Source organism: Mercenaria mercenaria, chromosome 9 (genome assembly GCF_021730395.1).
Source record: "Mercenaria mercenaria strain notata chromosome 9, MADL_Memer_1, whole genome shotgun sequence".
Taxonomy (NCBI): Eukaryota; Metazoa; Mollusca; class Bivalvia; order Venerida; family Veneridae; genus Mercenaria; species Mercenaria mercenaria.
Genome location: NC_069369.1, coordinates 45,466,301 through 45,484,585, shown reverse-complemented (window position 1 = coordinate 45,484,585; position 18,285 = coordinate 45,466,301). Strand labels below are relative to the sequence as shown.

General features: G+C 35.9%; 1 protein-coding gene across 1 annotated transcript in view; it reads left to right on the top strand.

Annotated features, from left to right (window-relative positions):
• Positions 1 to 14,512, top strand: part of LOC123547013 (uncharacterized) — a 59,174-nt gene extending 44,662 nt beyond the window's left edge. The window contains exons 8-9 of the mRNA XM_045333748.2: positions 1,447 to 2,484; positions 10,115 to 14,512. Of these exons, the coding sequence (XP_045189683.2) occupies positions 1,447 to 2,484; positions 10,115 to 10,194 (1,118 nt within the window). The 3' untranslated portion in view covers positions 10,195 to 14,512. The remainder of the gene's footprint in view (positions 1 to 1,446; positions 2,485 to 10,114) is intronic.
• The last annotated feature ends 3,773 nt before the right edge of the window (positions 14,513 to 18,285 follow it).

Genomic DNA, 18,285 nt, shown 5'->3' with positions numbered 1-18,285 from the left:
ACTTAATAGTTTTATATTTCTTATTTCATGTTGCTTCATAACATTTTATTTTAGAATGAATAATACATTAGAGGATTTGTATTCATTTTAACAAATATCAAAGCATAAAATACCTACTACAGTACCCTTCAACAAACTTTCATAAAGAAAATTTATTTGAGCTTGTCATTTGCATGAAACTTTGGTAATCAGGTTTTCTTTGAATGGGTTACACCGTTGTCTGGGCAGATGTGGGACAGTGGGGCCAGTCGGCATGTTACTGATCGTTTCTGCTCAAGGGCTTTAATTTGAGTTGAGATATTCAAATGCAACTTTGCGTTTAGGTAGCTTATAGTAAGATCAAGGTTTTGATTGCATTTGGGTTCAGTGGACCAAAGATCAAGGCCACTGTTACTTAAACAGAAAACACAGCTCCCATTCAATAACTTTAGTTTGATATGGTATATTTTAATTAAACTTGATCTAAAGACAGCTTACAGAAAAACTAAGGTTGGAATTTTATGATCAGTGGGTCAAATTCAAGGTCAGCCTAACTTAATAAATCTGCATTCTTAGACATTTTCCCCATAGGTCAGTGAGCTAAAAACTTGGTCTGTTGTAACTTTTGTAATTTAGAAATTTTGGAGGGCAGCAGAAGGGCAGTGGTTTAATCCTTTTCTGGGCCTTATTTTTGTCTCTCTTTTTTTGTTCTAGTATTTAAATAAGAGAAAAAGAGATATCAAGATACAGTAGGGTCAAGGTCAAGGTCACATTTATTAAAAATGGACAAAATTGTCACTGTGTTTGTCAAAAAAGTGGTTTCTGGTTTACTGTATAACTTTAGTTAGGATAGATATACTATCACCAAATTTGGTATATAACAAGCGTATATGAAGATCTGGCTTGGACTGTATTTGGAGTCACTGTTACTAAAGATAATAAAATGGTTACCACTCAGTATCTGTATTTTGGTACAGCTATTGTCAACAAACTTGGTGGGTAGATAACTTTCATCAAGGTAATTGGTAGAAATGCATTTGGGATCACTTAGGTCAAAGTCAAGGTCACTGTTACTAAAAACAGAAAAACAGTTTTGCTTAGTAAGTTTAGTTTGGAATTAAGTAACTTAATTAATTTGCTTTCTTTCAAAATCCCATCATTGTGCAGAAGACAAAGGGGTTGATTGTTCGACTTTTTGTGATGTAGAAAGTTTGGAGGGTAGCAGACAGGTAATCCCAGTCTTGGCCTCAACTTTTTTTGTAATGGAAAAAAAGTGTCATTTAAATGCCATACAGTCAAGGTCACAGTTATCTAAAATAGATAAAAAATAATTTCACTAGGTTCATCAAAAAGATGGTTTCAGGTTTAGGATTGATATACTGTCACCAACCTTGGTTGATAGCAAGCATATAAGAAGTTCTATACATATATGTCTGTATTAAAATATTAGGCCATTCTCTATTTAAGGTGACAGACAACAGCACACAACATATGTTGCTCGGGAATTGAAAGCAGAGACTGCTGTTATTGAGCTTAAGTCAAGATCAACACCAGAGATACCCAGGTTGTCATCAGACCTGGTTCAGCTTCAGCAAGGTCCCTCCATGTCCCTGCCATCAGCCAAAGTAGTGAGTGTGCCAGAAAAGCAAGTGAGAAACTCTCCTGATGAGACAACCAATAAAATAAACATGTCAGAGCAAACTGTTCACCTGTTAAAAGGCGACCACCACACAGGTTGTAGAGGCAGTGATGTCTTAGAAAGTGAACAGTTTAGTGATATTGGTGGACCAAAAGCAATGGGTTATACACCAGTTTGTGAAGAGCTCATTTCTGCCACAAAAACTGAAACTGTAAATATGCAGTCAGCAAGTCAACCGGGCAGTAATAACAATGAAAATTGCAACAATAATGTGAAGAGGAAGTCAGAGTACAGAAGTCTGCAAAGTTTATCTAAAGATACTGATCTCACTGCTGATGTGAATGGATCCTTCTCCTATAAACAGCAGTCAATTCAAGATGATACTCCACCTTCAATGACACCAAGTAGCCTTAATATACACAGGATTGATCAGGATGCTCTTTCAATGAATCTGCAGTCACTCAGTGCAGCAGACACGACTCCTGATTCAGGTTATAGCTGTTCAGCAGTACAGACACCAGTTAATGACCAAATAATCTCAGATCCTGGGAACCAGGTTTTACAAAATTTATCACAGAAAAGTGGAAATAAGCCAGTACATGGTCCTGAAACATTTGTGAATCAGTCTCGGATAAATATGGAAAACTTCAAACTTGCTGACAATGTTGATCAGTTTAATAACCAGACTGACATCAGTACAAGTCAAACTGAAGTTAAATGTGTGGAGATGGTCTCCACAGAAAAATCTACACAAAATTTACCACAGACTGGTATGAATGTTGGTGATGGTCAAGGTGAACATTTGCAGAATGGTGCAGAGAATGATGAAGCACAGGCAGATCTTAACCCAGCTTCACCTGCTCAAGGTATAGTATAAGATATTTTTATGTGGATTTATTGCACTTCACAGTATACTGCCCACCCACTTAGTTCAGTAGGGAGAGCACACTTGTGGTATACTACCCACCCACTTAGTTCAGTAAGGAGAGCATACTCGCGGTATACTGCCAACACACTTAGTTCAATAGGGAGAGCACACTCACGGTATACTGCCCACTTTCTAAGTTCAGTAGGGAGAGCACACTCACGGTATACTGCCCACCCACTTAGTCCAGTAGGGAGAACCCAGATTTATGGTATGGTCATGTGTTTGATCAAAGGATAAAGCCTATGTTTTCTGTGATGATTTTATAGAGCACATTATGTCATCAAAATTTTGTCTGACACCTCAGATTCATGTTTGGAAGTAGGCTGTTAATTGTAAAGTACTTGTACAAAATGAAGGACAAATGGTTAGGTTAACTGCCTGCTACATAACTGAAATACTGTTGGAAAAGAAGTGCTAACAGGTTGTTCACTGTTAAATAAAAACATACTTATTAAAGACATTGGGACTTTGATGCTGTCAGCAATGAGGCATTAATCAGCCATGACAGAATAGTTGTCAATGGCCTTCAAAAGATTATTTTACTATTCAGGCCAGCTATAGCCTCCTGGCAGGCAGCATCAAAATATTACCCACTAAATAATCATTATAAGCCACAGCTGCTTGCTAGCGATACCCCCAGTTACAAAAAATATGGACTTTATTGGAGTGCATGCATGTCCGTCAGTCTGTGCATTCATCATGTCAGCTCCATATAATTTTTGAACCACCATAAGACTTTTAACCTCATCAAGGTCACATTTGGAGGTGAGAAGCCACACAACTCAAACTTTTGTCTGCTCCATATTGTCTGAACCGCTTGGAAGATTTTCATAAAACTAGCATCAGTTGGCATGCAGAGTGCAAACTTTACAAACAAATGTTGGGGGGTATATAGGAGTGAGCTTGTCGGTTGGTCTGTTGGTTTTTATGGTTTCTGGACAATAACTCATGAAAGGCTTGACAGATTTAAATAAATTTTGGTACACAGGTGTAACATCATAAAATACAGGTCAAGTTAGACTTTGCCTACAAACCACCATTTTTAGCTCACCTGTCACAAAGTGACAAGGTGAGCTTTTGTGATCGCGCGGTGTCCGTCGTCCGTGCGTCCGTCCGTCCGTAAACTTTTGCTTGTGACCACTCTAGAGGTCACATTTTTCATGGGATCTTTATGAAAGTTAGTCAGAATGTTCATCTTGATGATATCTAGGTCAAGTTCGAAACTGGGTCACGTGCCATCAAAAACTAGGTCAGTAGGTCTAAAAATAGAAAAACCTTGTGACCTCTTTAGAGGCCATATATTTCACAAGATCTTCATGAAAATTGGTCAGAATGTTCACCTTGATGATATCTAGGTCAAGTTCGAAACTGGGTCACGTGCCATCAAAAACTAGGTCAGTAGGTCTAAAAATAGAAAAACCTTGTGACCTCTCTAGAGGCCATATATTTTATAAGATCTTCATGAAAATTGGTCAGAACGTTCACCTTGATGATATCTAGGTCAAGTTCGAAAGTGGGTCACGTGCCTTCAAAAACTAGGTCAGTAGGTCAAATAATAGAAAACCCTTGTGACCTCTCTAAAGGCCATATTTTCCATGGGATCTGTATGAAAGTTGGTCTGAATATTCATCTTGATGATATCTAGGTCAAGTTCGAAACTGGGTCACGTGCGGTCAAAAACTAGGTCAGTAGGTCTAAAAATAGAAAAACCTTGTGACCTCTCTAGAGGCCATATATTTCATGAGATCTTCATGAAAATTTGTCAGAATGTTCACCTTGATGATATCTAGGTCAAGTTCAAAAGTGGGTCACGTGCCATCAAAAACTAGGTCAGTAGATCAAATAATAGAAAAACCTTGTGACCTCTCTAGAGGCCATATTTTTCATGAGATCTGTATGAAAGTTGGTCTGAATGTTCATCTTGATGATATCTAGGTCAAGTTTGAAACTGGGTCACTTGCCTTCAAAAAGTAGGTCAGTAGGTCAAATAATGAAAAACCTTGTGACCTCTCTAAAGGCCGTATTTTTCATGGGATCTGTATGAAAGTTGGTCTGAATGTTTTTCTTGATGATATATAGGTCAAGTTTGAAACTGGGTCAACTGCGATCAAAAACTAGGTCAGTAGGTCTTAAAATAGAAAAACCTTGTGACCTCTCTAGAGGCCATACCCTTGAATAGATCTTCATGAAAATTGGTCAGAATGTTCACCTTGATGATATCTAGATCAAGTTTGAAACTGGGTCACGTGTCATAAAAAACTAGGTCAGTAGGTCAAATAATAAAAAAACCTTGTGACTCTCTAGAGGCCATACTTTTTATGGGATCTGTATGAAAGTTGGTCTGAATGTTCATCTTGATGATATCTAGGTCAGGTTTGAAACTGGGTCAACTGCGGTCAAAAACTAGGTCAGTAGGTCTAAAATAATTAAAATCTTTTGACCTCTCTAGAGGCCATATTTTTCAATGGATCTTCATGAAAATTGATCTGAATGTTCACCTTGATGATATCTAGGTCAGTTTCGAAACTGGGTCACGTGCGGTTAAAAACTAGGTCAGTAGGTATAAAAATAGAAAAAGCTTGTGACCTCTCTAGAGGCCATATTTTTCATGAGATCTTCATGAAAATTAGTGAGAATGTTCACCTTGATAATATCTAGGTAAAGTTCAAAACAGGGTCACGTACCTTAGAAAACTAGGTCCATAGGTCAAATAATAGAAAAACCTTGTGACCTCTCTAGAGACCATATTTTTCAATGGATCTTCATGAAAATTGGTCAGAATTTTTATCTTGATAATATCTAGGTCAAGTTCAAAACTGGGTCACATGAGCTCAAAAACTAGGTCACTATGTCAAATAATAGAAAAAACGACGTCATACTCAAAACTGGGTCATGTCGGAAGAGGTGAGCGATTCAGGACCATCATGGTCCTCTTGTTTGACATAGTTATGGCCCTTTTCCAACATAAGATTTGCCAAACTCATGGTTTCTGGACAATAACTAATGAAAGGCTTGACAGATTTAAATAATTTTTGGTACACAGGTGTAACATCATAAAATCCAGGTCAAGTTCGACTTTGGCTACAAACCACCAATTTTTATGCCCCCGAAGGGAGGCATATAGTTTTTGAACCGTCTGTCTGTCTGTCGGTCTGTCAGTCCGTCCGCAATTTTCGTGTCCGGTCCATATCTTTGTCATCGATGGATGGATTTTCAAATAGCTTGGCATGAATGTGTACCACAGTAAGACGACGTGCAGTGCGCAAGACCCAGGTCCGTAGCTCAAAGGTCAAGGTCACACTTAGACGTTAAAGGATAGTGCACTGATGGGCGTGTCCGGTCCATATCTTTGTCATCGATGGATGGATTTTCAAATAACTTGGCATGAATGTGTACCACAGTAAGACGACGTGCAGTGCGTAAGACCCAGGTCAGTAGCTCAAAGGTCAAGGTCACACTTAGACGTTAAAGGATAGTGCATTGATGGGCGTGTCCGGTCCATATCTTTGTCATCGATGGATGGATTTTCAAATAACTTGGCATGAATGTGTACCACAGTAAGACGACGTGCAGTGCGCAAGACCCAGGTCCGTAGCTCAAAGGTCAAGGTCACACTTAGACGTTAAAGGATAGTGCATTGATGGGTGTGTCCGGTCCATATCTTTGTCATCGATGGATGGATTTTCAAATAACTTGGCATGAATGTGTACCACAGTAAGACGACGTGTCACACGCAAGACCCAGGTCCGTAGCTCAAAGGTCAAGGTCACACTTAGACGTTAAAGATCATTTTTCATGATAGTGCATTGATGGGCATGTCCGGTCCATATCTTTGTCATTCATGCATGGATTTTAAAATTACTATGCATGAATGTGTGACACAGTAAGACGATGTGTCGCGCGCAAGACCCAGCTCCGTAGGTCAAAGGTCCTAAACTCTTAACATCGGCCATAACTATTCATTCAAAGTGCCATCGGGGGCATGTGTCATCCTACGGAGACAGCTCTTGTTTTACGTAGTTATGGCTGCTTTCCAACTTAAAACTTGCTAAACTCATAGTTTCCCAGACAATAACTCATGAAAGGCTAGACAGATTTAAATGATTTTTGGTACACAGGTGTAACATCGTAAAATACAAGTCAAATTCGACTTTGCCTACAAACCACCATTTTTAGCTCATCTGATTTTTTGAAAAAAAATGATGAGTTATTGTCATCACTTGAGCGGTTGTCGGCGTCGGCGTCGGCGTCTGCGTCGGCGTTGCCTGGTTAAGTTTTATGTTTAGGTCAGCTTTTCTCCTAAACTATCAAAGCTATTGCTTTGAAACTTGGAAGACTTGTTCACCATCATAAGCTGACCCTGTATAGCAAGAAACATAACTCCATCTTGCTTTTTGCAAGATTTATGGCCCCTTTTGTACTTAGAAAATATCAGATTTCTTGGTTAAGTTTTATGTTTAGGTCAACTTTTCTCCTAAACTATCAAAGCTATTGCTTTGAAACTTGGAATACTTGTTCACCATCATAAGCAGACCCTGTACATCAAGAAACATAACTCCATCTTGCTTTTTGCAAGAATTATTGCCCCTTTGGACTTAGAAAATCAGTTTTCTTGGTTAAGTTTTATGTTTAGGTCAGCTTTTATCCTAAACTATCAAAGCTATTGCTTTAAAACTTGCAACACTTGTTCACCATCATAAGCTGACCCTGTACAGCAAGAAACATAACTCCATCCTGCTTTTTGCAAGATTTATGGCCCCTTTTGGACTTAGAAAATATCAGATTTCTTGGTTAAGTTTTATGTTTAGGTCAACTTTTTCTCTTAAACTATCAAAGCTATTGCTTTGAAACTTGCAACACTTGTTCACCATCATAAGCTGACCCTGCAAGCAACATAACTCCATCCTGCTTTTTGCAATAATTATTGCCCCTTTTGGACTTAGAAAATCATTTTCTTGGTTGAGTATTATGTTTAAGGCAACTTTTCTCATAAACTATCAAAGCTATTGCTTTAAAACTTGCAACAGTTTTTCACAATCATAAGTGGACACTGTACATCAAGAAACATAACTCTATCCTGCTTTTTGCAAGAATGATGGCCCTTTTTAGACTTAGAAAATCATGGGTAGGACAATATTTCTATTATACAAAAAAAATCAGATGAGCGTCAGCACCCGCAAGGCGGTGCTCTTGTTTGACGTAGTTATGGCCCCTTTCCAACTTAATATTTGCCAAACTCATAGTTTCTGGACTCATGAAAGGGTTGACCTATTTAAATAATTTTTGATACACAGGTGTAACATCATCAAATATAGAACAAGTTCGACTTTGACATTGGCTGCAAACCACAAATTTTTCACATAGTTATCAACCATGGCCACAACTAATTTTTTAGGCTTGTCCAGGCACCTTCTTGTGGCCATTTCTTTCTTATGGTTGCCGTACTTCTGTGACAAGGCCGTATTGCGGTGGTATTATTCGTCACTCCTGTGACAGTTATAGTTTCATTAGGTCCAAGGTCAAGGTCAAAAATGGAGGTAAAATAGCTTAACATCTTGTCTGCCCCATATCTTCTAAACTGTTGGGGAGATTTTCATAAAACTAGCATCAATTCTTAACCTCGTCTGGATGACCTGAACAGCACATGATCTAGGTCACTAAGTTCAAGGTCAAGGTCAGTCTTAGAGGTCAAAGATCAAATAGCTTAATTCAGCATCCACTACATATCTTCAAAATAGCAATAATTTATTTCATAAAATTAGCATTTATTATTAGCATCAACCATGCAAAACCCAGGTCATTAGGTCCAAGTCAAGGTCACACTTAGAGGTCAAAATTCAGATAGTACAGGGCCTTATCTCCTTAACCATTGGAAGGATTCTGTGTCATTATGACTATGCCTGTTCCATATGGTATAATGGCCAGACTCGGGTCTTAAAGAATAAATTACGGACCACTCAGAATAAGTAAATAAGATTTGTGCTCAACCTTACTTCCAGAACTCACATCAATCAAGAACATTTTAAATTTCTTAATTGGCTACCAGTAAATTTATAAACGAGTTGAGCAGATTATGCTATGTCATGTCTTTAAGGTTAAAAATGGTTTAGCTCCAGAATACCCGGGAGAACAATTTACACCTAAAGGTACAGTTCATAATTATTGGACAAGACTCAATCACAAGGGTGCCTTTGCTGTTCCAAAAGTTAAAAGTTTTGGGTCCAAATCTTTTTGCTATCTAGGCTGTACACTGTGGAATAAAGTCCCTCATAGTATCACTAAGATTGATAATCCTCTTGCATTTAAGGATGCCATATAACACAATCTATTAGATCATTTAATTTGATTTTTATTAGCTCACCTGAGCAATGCTCAGATGAGTTATTGTGATCGATGGTTGTCCGGCGTCCATCTGTCTGTCACCATTTAGCTTGTGTAAGCGATAGAGGCTGTATTTTTCAACTAATCTTCATGAAATTTGGTCAGAATGATAACCTTGATGAAATCTAGACTGAGTTCAAAAATGGGTCATCTGGGGTCAAAAATCAGGTCATTAGGTCAAATCAAAGAAAAACCTTGTGCATGCGATAGAGGCTGTATTTTTCAATTGATCTTCTTGAGTTTTGGTCAGAATGATTGCCTTGATAAATTCTAGGTAGAGTTCGAGTATGGGTCATCGGGGGTCAAAAACCAGGTCACTAGGTCAAATCAAAGAAAAACCTTGTGTATGCGATAGAGACTGTATTTTTCAATTGATCTTCATGAAGTTTGGTCAGAATAATTGCCTTGTTAAAATCTAGGTCAAGTTAAAAATGGGTCATCTGGGGTCAAAAACTAGGTCACTAGGTCATATCAAAGAAAATACTTGTTTAAACTCGAGATCACATTTTTGGTCCAATCCTAATGAAAATTGGCCAGAATATTTGTTTCCATGAAATCACTAGGTCAAACATGTTTACAAATTACACTGTTATGTTGTGTTTCTCAGGTGAGCAACCTAGGGCCATCTTGGCCTTCTTGTTTTAGTACAAAGAGTATTTAAGTGCAATTTTAGTCTTTCAAGCTACATATATGATAGATTCTGATCATGTGATAATTCGGAATCTCCATGCAAATGGGATATTTTTATTATGATACCCTATTTTTTGTTTTTAGCTCATTAGAACATTGATTCATTGCCTCTCTACGTCATGCCATCAGCACAAAGGACCACTGTGTGTGTGACAATGGAAATTAGAGATTAGTCTTTTTTGTGTTAGTGTGCATGTCATGATTATAATACTCATGTTGTGATTAATTTTTAATTACTACACCTGTTTTATTCAACCATGTATTATGTACTCCTTACCAAAAAAAATCTTAAGAATTTCGTAAAACTAGCGTCAGTAGTTATCAGCAAGACGACATTCAGAACACAGAAACCAAGTCACTAGGTCCAAGCTCAATGATACACTTGAAGGACAAAGGTCATGATTGCAACATTTTACTTTCTGTGTATCAAAGTGGTGTCTGGGGGTATTAATCAACTTTAGTGATAACGCTGTTTATTTTCTGTTTAACTGTTTCAGATCGGCAACAGAGTTTGGGGTCCACCATCTTTTGTGCTTTAGTGGATATGCTGACAAGACCGCAGTTGGCTTACAATTGATGTATCAATTCTTCCACAACTTTATACTATACTGAGATGATAACATACAGCTGATGTTTCAATGACTTTTACATTGCATGAAAACATTTTTTGCATGAAGTATCATGGAAACATTAAAATAGTGTTGACTGTGAAAATGCTGGTAGAATGAACTGCCCACACCTGCTTCATAATTAGCCAGTGGATTGAATATATATAAGCCAAATGATTGATAACACTAGATTATATTTTATAGTGTCATCCATTATGTATAGTTACATTCTTGTAAAAAAATTTGTAGTGTCAGGATTTTTGTATCGATATAACCCTAGATATGAAGCATATTGGGGCGGTGTTGGAGTCATTCTTGTCCACTAATTGGTCTGACCGTAATTCTTTTCCAAAACAGTTTAATGGATTTTCAAATAACTGTTGAATGTTCACAGTGACATTACATCAAAAATTAGAATGGTATGTCATGGGATAGTCAAAAATCTAATAGCTTAAATTTGTGTGCTGGAAGAATTTTCACAAAACTAGCATCATTTGTTTACTTCATCAAAACCATGCACACAGTGCACAACCAACACCACAAGGTTCAAAGTCAAGATCACAGTCTAATAGGTTTACTTAATGTCTGATCCATATATTCTCTAACGCTTTTAAAGAATTTTTATAAAACTAGCGTCAATTGTTTATGATATTGAGATAATGGGCAAAGTGCATAAACCAGGTCACTAGGTCTAAGGTCAAGGTGACACTTGGAGATAAAAGGTTCAGTACATTAACTTTGTGTCTGCTCCATGCCTTTTAAATCACTGGAAAGATTTTCATCAGACGCATCAGTTGTTACCTTGTCAAGATAATTTGAACAACAACTCATAACACTAGGTCCAAGGTCAAGGTAACACTTGGGAGTTCAAATAGCTTTATTTCAGACTGGCTTATTGACTTTCAAAAAACTACACATAAATTTTCAACATGATTACGGTATATACTGATAATCATGCACAACCAATCTCACTAGGTAGAAGTTCAAGGTCATGCTTGGAGGTAAAAGGTCTAATAAATTAATTCCAGATCTTCTAAACTGAAGGATTTTCATACAACAAGCATCAGTTCTTTACAATATCAAGACCTTATGCAGAGTACACTGGTAAGGTCACTAGATTGAAGGTCACAGTCACACTTGAAAGTCAGAGGTTGAATAACTTTAATTCAGACTTCAAATATTTACAGATAAATGTTTACATTGGATCCAAGTTGAAGATCACAGTAAAATAGCTACATTTCTTGGCTGCTCCATACTTTATCTACCACTTGAAAGATTTTAAAAATACTAGCTTCAGTTTTTGACCTCATCATGACGACATACAGAGTGAACAAACCTAGTCACATAGTCCAAGGTCAAGGTCAGTTTGAAGTGAAAAGTCATGATCAACAAAAATTCTACTTTACCTGTATCAAAGTGGTACCTTGGGGTATTTACTGGGTTCATATAGTCGTAAAAAGTCCTGAAATTTGATGACCTTTTCTTAAAAAGCCCTGAAAAGTTAGAACTTTTCAGAAAAATACTTAATTTTATTCCTGACTCTTAAAAGTGCTTTAAAAGTGCTTCAAATGCCTAAAATTTCCTTAAATTCAGTGAAGTTTTGTTATATTTATTACAGGCTCATAATGCCTTTGTTTAAAATGTGGCTGCCACATATTTATTTGTTATAGATATAGAATATGTCTTTTTCTTGTTGATTCCTATTTTCGATAATTGTTTTCTCATATTGCCAAAGGTTTCAATTTTAATTAACACAGTAGAAAATATATTCTGGAACTCATTGTTTATGATTGCCTCCCTTTATGGATCTCACTGTATAATTTCATTAGTAATATTGAAAATAGTAATTTTGAAACCTTGTAATTCTGCAATGCATCTATTTGAATGGATGCTTTATCTGTGTTTAACGTAAAATTTAAGGCCTTATGGAACTTTAAATACTTGAAGAAATGATGAGCAAAAAGAAAACTAGTTGTAAATTTGTGTACCATGGTCAAACTAACACAGCGACTAATAGGCATTTATATTGGTGAGCAGAGTGTAAATTGTGTGAAAAACAACTTGACATTGAAAACATGGGAAGGAATGGAGTGAAATCAAACAGAAAACACAAAAAGTGAAAGACATGTCGGAAACATTTTGTCAGCCAAGAGTAATTTGAATTCTGCCCAGTAATTAATCTGTAACAATGAAAAAAAAGTGCTGAAATTTAAGGGGAAAATTCTTAAAAACTCCTCAAAAAGTCCTGAAATTTTTGCTTCATTGTTTGTAATAACCCTGATTAATCACCTCCAGTGATAGCTCTAGTTAAGATATAACTGAAAACTTAATCACACGGTATTTTAATTTACACGTTATGCATTGCTGAGAAGGCTTGACACATTTATGATTAATCTGAAGAATTATATTTAAAATGATACTATATTCATGAAAATTACAAATTTCAAAAATTATTTAGTCCCCTATTGGTTGAAAACAAGTTTCAGGGATTATTAGCTAGTGCTTTTCAGCCCATCCATCATTCTGTCCGTCCATCTGGTCTTTCATGTCCAGTCCAGACTTCTGTCATCCATCAAGGGATTTAATATTATGTATAAATAGACGTAACCACTGTAGAATTTTAGATACGCAAACTTTAATCCAAACATTTCGTACTATAACATATTTTAAATACGGCACAATATTGCATATACATCATTGACATATATCAGATCATTACTATATGTTATACTGCTGTAGAGATAATTTATCACACTTTCTATTGCATGGCAATACTTTATTCATTGTTTTTTTCTGTCACTGAACAACAAGATTTTGAGCAATCACCACACCTGCTCTGATACATCAATATCTGCTTCCTGGATGAAACGCTTACTTTAAAACTTTGTTTGTATCATTTTTAGCTAGACCATACAAAGTATATGGAGAGCTATCCTACTGGCCCCGGCATCGGTGTCCTTCAGTGTCCACATTCCTCATTAAATTTTGTTGATACTTTTGCCACTTTATTTTTAGTCCCTTCTGTACTGTGACAACAACAGTTATTACTATGTGTAACTATTTTTACCCACTAAATTTCTTAGTGCCTCTGATAATCTCTGTTAACAACTGAAAATAACTTATGTGGCTTGATAACTATGTAATTTGTGTAACTTGTAACTGTCACATTTGTTCCAGTACAGCATGTGTCCCTGATAAAACAAAATTGAATGATATTATTGAATTTTTTTGTAACTATCTCCACTTTTTTGGTTCCATTGAAACCCTGACAACATCTGATAATACTGTGTTTACAGATTGTAACTATTTTCACTTACTAACATCTATTAATAACTGAATATAATTCTTTTCGTTTGCTCACCAATATTTCATATGTGGCTATAAACTGTATACAATGTTTAATGCCGAAATAAACATATTGTATTGTATTGTTTTAAGCCTGCAGGCATAGGAAATAAAGTTTGTCACTGGTGACTTCCTTGCCTTATATTGTTGTTACACTGACATTTTTTGTTACATCAAAGATATCTTTAAGAGAAGAAGAATTCTACTCATGTTGAGATTTATGAAAGGTATAGAAACTAGAGTTTGTTTGAAGTAGCAGAGATAAAAAAATACAAGAATAAATACTTTGTGATACATTAGTATACTTTGTGTTAAGTACATTTGAAAGACTTTGTTTTAACATTTTCCCTATAAATCTACCTCCGGTAAAAGGAGGTAAACCGAAAGCAAAGAAGTATGTTGTTTTTTTTCCCCATTCTGAATTGAAAGTTACCTTTTAGTTGTTTTGCTGTTTTAAGATAGTTTTGCTAGTTTGTATGTATAATTTGGTTATCAAAACAACAGTTATACTGTTGAACAATTACAGAAATGCAATCCATTAATATTTTACACAGATTTACATAGATTTTGGTAATTTGCAAATTTCACAATTAAGACAATTTCCGAGAGCATTTTCCCAATTCCACTGGTGTTGGTGGCATTCCCAAAATGGTAAAAAAAGGCCTGAATTGAAAAATACTTTGTGTTACTTGCAGACTTCTTTGTGTTAGGATATCATTATGCAAACAATGGTAACCAAAGCACATGTTGCTCTTGGTAACCAAAACTATATGTTGCTCAGTCATGTGAGTAGTTAATGTCTATGTGATAAATTCTGTGTTACTTTATCAAGAACTTTTTTATTTAGTTATTTTATGTAAGATTTCATTTACTTTAGACTGTGACTAAATTGTCTTTATGATATCTTCAATTTCACTGGGGATATAAATTTTAAAATATCAACTCTCTTTGTCAATCAACAGCCGCCATAGCGGAAACCATCACAGTTGACCCTTACAGAACTTGCAGCACAGAGCACTCCATTCAGCTTAAGTATGCTCAGGAAGGTCTAATACGCATAGTCGTTCCAGGTATGTTGCAGCTAATAATAGTACATAAATGTACCTTGGGTGACTCTCAAACAAGGTTGTTCAAATTAATTTGATTTGTCAAAAACATAGCCACCAAAAGGAATTATCACTTATCCATATATATATTCTTTTCTTAAGTGTTTGCTTGATTTTATATTGAACAGAGCTAAACATAGAAAGATCTTCAAGCAATATCTCGTGCTAAACCACTGGTTCAGTTGTGAAATTATTTCACAGAAATGTTCTTTGGGTGACCTCTGCTAAAGCAGTCTATATAATTGTATTATAAATCTGGCAGCTGCAGGTGTGACAAGTGTTCCTGAACTATGGAAAACTTTAAAAATCTGCCTGCTACTTGTGCCAAGGTGCTGGTGTAAGCTATTGTGATTGTACTTGCCTGACAGTCTAGGTGAAACAAGTTGGACTATATAGGAAAAACATAGAGTTTAATCAGCCTACCTCTTCTGGAAAATACCTCGTGTGCTCCACTTGTTTAAAAATATGAAAAACTGACTTAATTATTATATGTAGATACACCCTTATTGCGTTGAACCCTCGAATACTGAGTATACTGCCACCTTAGAACATATACACTAAATTTACATGACAATACCAAGAATATTCTAACAAGCAACACAGAACTGTAGTTATTACTAAGTTAAATGTGATAAACTTGCAATTCTGTTTACGTATACTATTAAAGCTGGGATTTTGCCATAGACACTCCTAGACAATATCCTTCCAATCACTTTTTGATCAGATAAATTTTACCATCCCTCCTGTTGGAATTTCAACAACTGATTATTTAGTGACCGTCTACAAAAAGATAAATATCAAATAAAAATTACTGCAACTGTTGTGAATAATGCAAGCTTACAAATACTTCAACCAAAAAGCAAAAACCGCCTGCTTGAAACGGATCAAGTAAAAAAAAACCTCAGGTGAACAATAAACCAGACACACCTGGCAAGCAAAACAGTAAACCTCGAAAGCTAGGTTTGCCAGAACACGCTAGAGACGCAACTATTATTGCTTTGGACTAACAGACTGTGTTGAATGTCCTTTGTTAAATCAAAGCGCTAGTTAGACCTGTAATTCTATTTAGAGCTGCAACTCGATATATTTGCCCTTGCTGCTTGATGCTCTGCTCGTATATGCTATCATCCAGCTACCGTAAATGTATAGCCAGGATGCCTTGGCTGTATTTCGCCAAAAACACTGAACCTCGTCTGCAAGTAAGTTATTATAACTTCCGCTTCTCAATGCTCAGTTTATAAAGCATTCGGCGACAACCGTAAAGGTACAGCTTTAATGCGCTTGTCCTACAACTCTATCTAGTTCCGCTACTGCAACTCTTCACCAATTTTTGAAGCTCGATCGTCTTCTTTTTAATTTATCTTTATCAAGGTACTGGGATAAATCATTTGTTGACTCATTATGTCTCTATCAGTTACTGGATACCGAGGACAATGGCTAGGGGTCCTGTAACCAGACCTCTATAGATGAACTGCCCGGTGGATTTAAAGCGCTTTGTTTCGAGAACTTCACATGTTTGGTTCAGATAAAAACAAAAACAGATTAGGTTATATATCATGATGCAAAAATTAAGGCAGCATGTTTTATAATTTTCTCTATTCATTCTTAAATTAGAACACTCCGTACCGTGCGGTGAGTTTCATGACCCGTGAATTGTACGTGCAAATTCACCAGATTATGCTACATCCACAGACGATATGGTCATTGCGATAACAGCTGAAAATAAAGCAAGACCGTCTTCTCAAAATTAACTATGTAGCAAAAAAAAAAGCGCACTAAATTTTCTAGTTACAATTCAAAAGCATATTCGCATGACGTATAAAGACAAACAGGTCCGCGAAATTCTGCTTTAAACAACGCCCATGAACGGCAACTCAAACTAAACTCTCTACCAAAGGAAATTAACATTTATCCAGTCTAAATGTTTTAAACAACGAGGTTACAAAGTTAAACAATCTGTCAAGTAACTGTGACCGTGAAACTAAAGTAAAACTAAGTAAAGAAAATGTTCAGTTTGAAAATTCTAAGAAAGCACTCCACGACAAAGATCTAAGACTGGAGAAAAATATTCCAGGATTCAAAAAGGATATGAAGTGATATATAACCTTTACGGTAGGCCACGACTTACAGGCAACAGAAGTATTTATGGCAAGAACATTTGATTTTCACCGATGTGGAAGCAACAAATTTCATTACCATTGTCACGCATATAAACATACGTGTAAAAAGCTGCAACGGAAATGATCCGTTCAGCATTCTGCCAACTCCTCATTAAATAACCCGACGGTTGTAAAATGTGTATATAATGGACTCTTTTTGAAATAGTAACATAACTTTTATGTCATATAAAATATGTGGATTTAGGCAGTGCCTAATGGGATTCTTTTAGGTTTAAAAGCTTTCAAAACGTGAAGCTTTTATGATCGGTGTTTTTGAGACCGTTTCTTTGGTGCCGAAAGTCGGCCTAATATTCCCATATTCGAAAAGGTTTTTGTTTTCCCCGATTTTTGAGGGGGAAAAATCCACTAAAAATACTTCTGTTTCTTTTACTGTTATTCCAACCAGAAGTCTTAGTAGATCCACATACCATTTAAAACGCAAGACAATATGCTGTTAAGTCTTTTTCTATCGACTATTTTTTGAAAAACTGACGCGATTTCCCCCTATTTGAGTCGCTATGTACAGCGCGATTTTCCCACCTAACGGACCCTGTCACCATTCCCATTAAAAAAAAGAAAGAAAAAAAAACCCCGCTGGGATTCTGTGGTTATAATTAATTTATGTAAAGTTGTTAAAACAGTACGTTTCGAACCGAACAATTCTGATTAACATGACTACAAGAGATTATTCTATTATATTTTTCTCATATTGGTGCTGTAGTTTATCGTGTCTTTTGTTTAGAATATTTACCAATTTAGTTTAATGTAGTCTAAAACTCGTAATAAACAGATATTGCATTCAGGAAATTTTTGATTACCATAAGTTTTTTAAAACACGGATTAGACATTACCACTGCGATAACACAACTTCTCTATGTTTTTATGGGCACTGATGATTAAAGGTTACACCTAATTTCACATTTTCAAAGTTTCGATTTTGATGAAATACATATATTTGGGCCGTTCCATGAGAAAACTTGTATTAGTGACATGATATAATCATTGTAGATCTATATAAGTAGTTTAAAATACTGGAAAATCTTTGTTTTTCTTATGTTCATACAGAAACTAAAAACAATTGTATTGTAATACAGTTATCTAAGGCAAATCAAACTCTACCATATTTTACAAATAAATATTATTTGTGTTGTCATGGCAATGGAAATATCAAAGCACCCGTGCATCATGAAAATACATAAAAGGCCTATGATGAAACAAAAAATATACGGTTAAGTTATTTTTCAGTAAAATCATTCTAAACTGTTCCTAAATATGACGTTTAGAAACATAAATAGAAACCCATAATGTATTGTATTAATTAATACATTTGTAACCTGAAAAATACACGCCATGCACGACGACGTCATACTGCTTTCATGACGTTCTTAACGTCAGATCTCAAAATGCCTTCGGTGACTTACATAAAAGCAAATTACTTGAAATAGTGAAG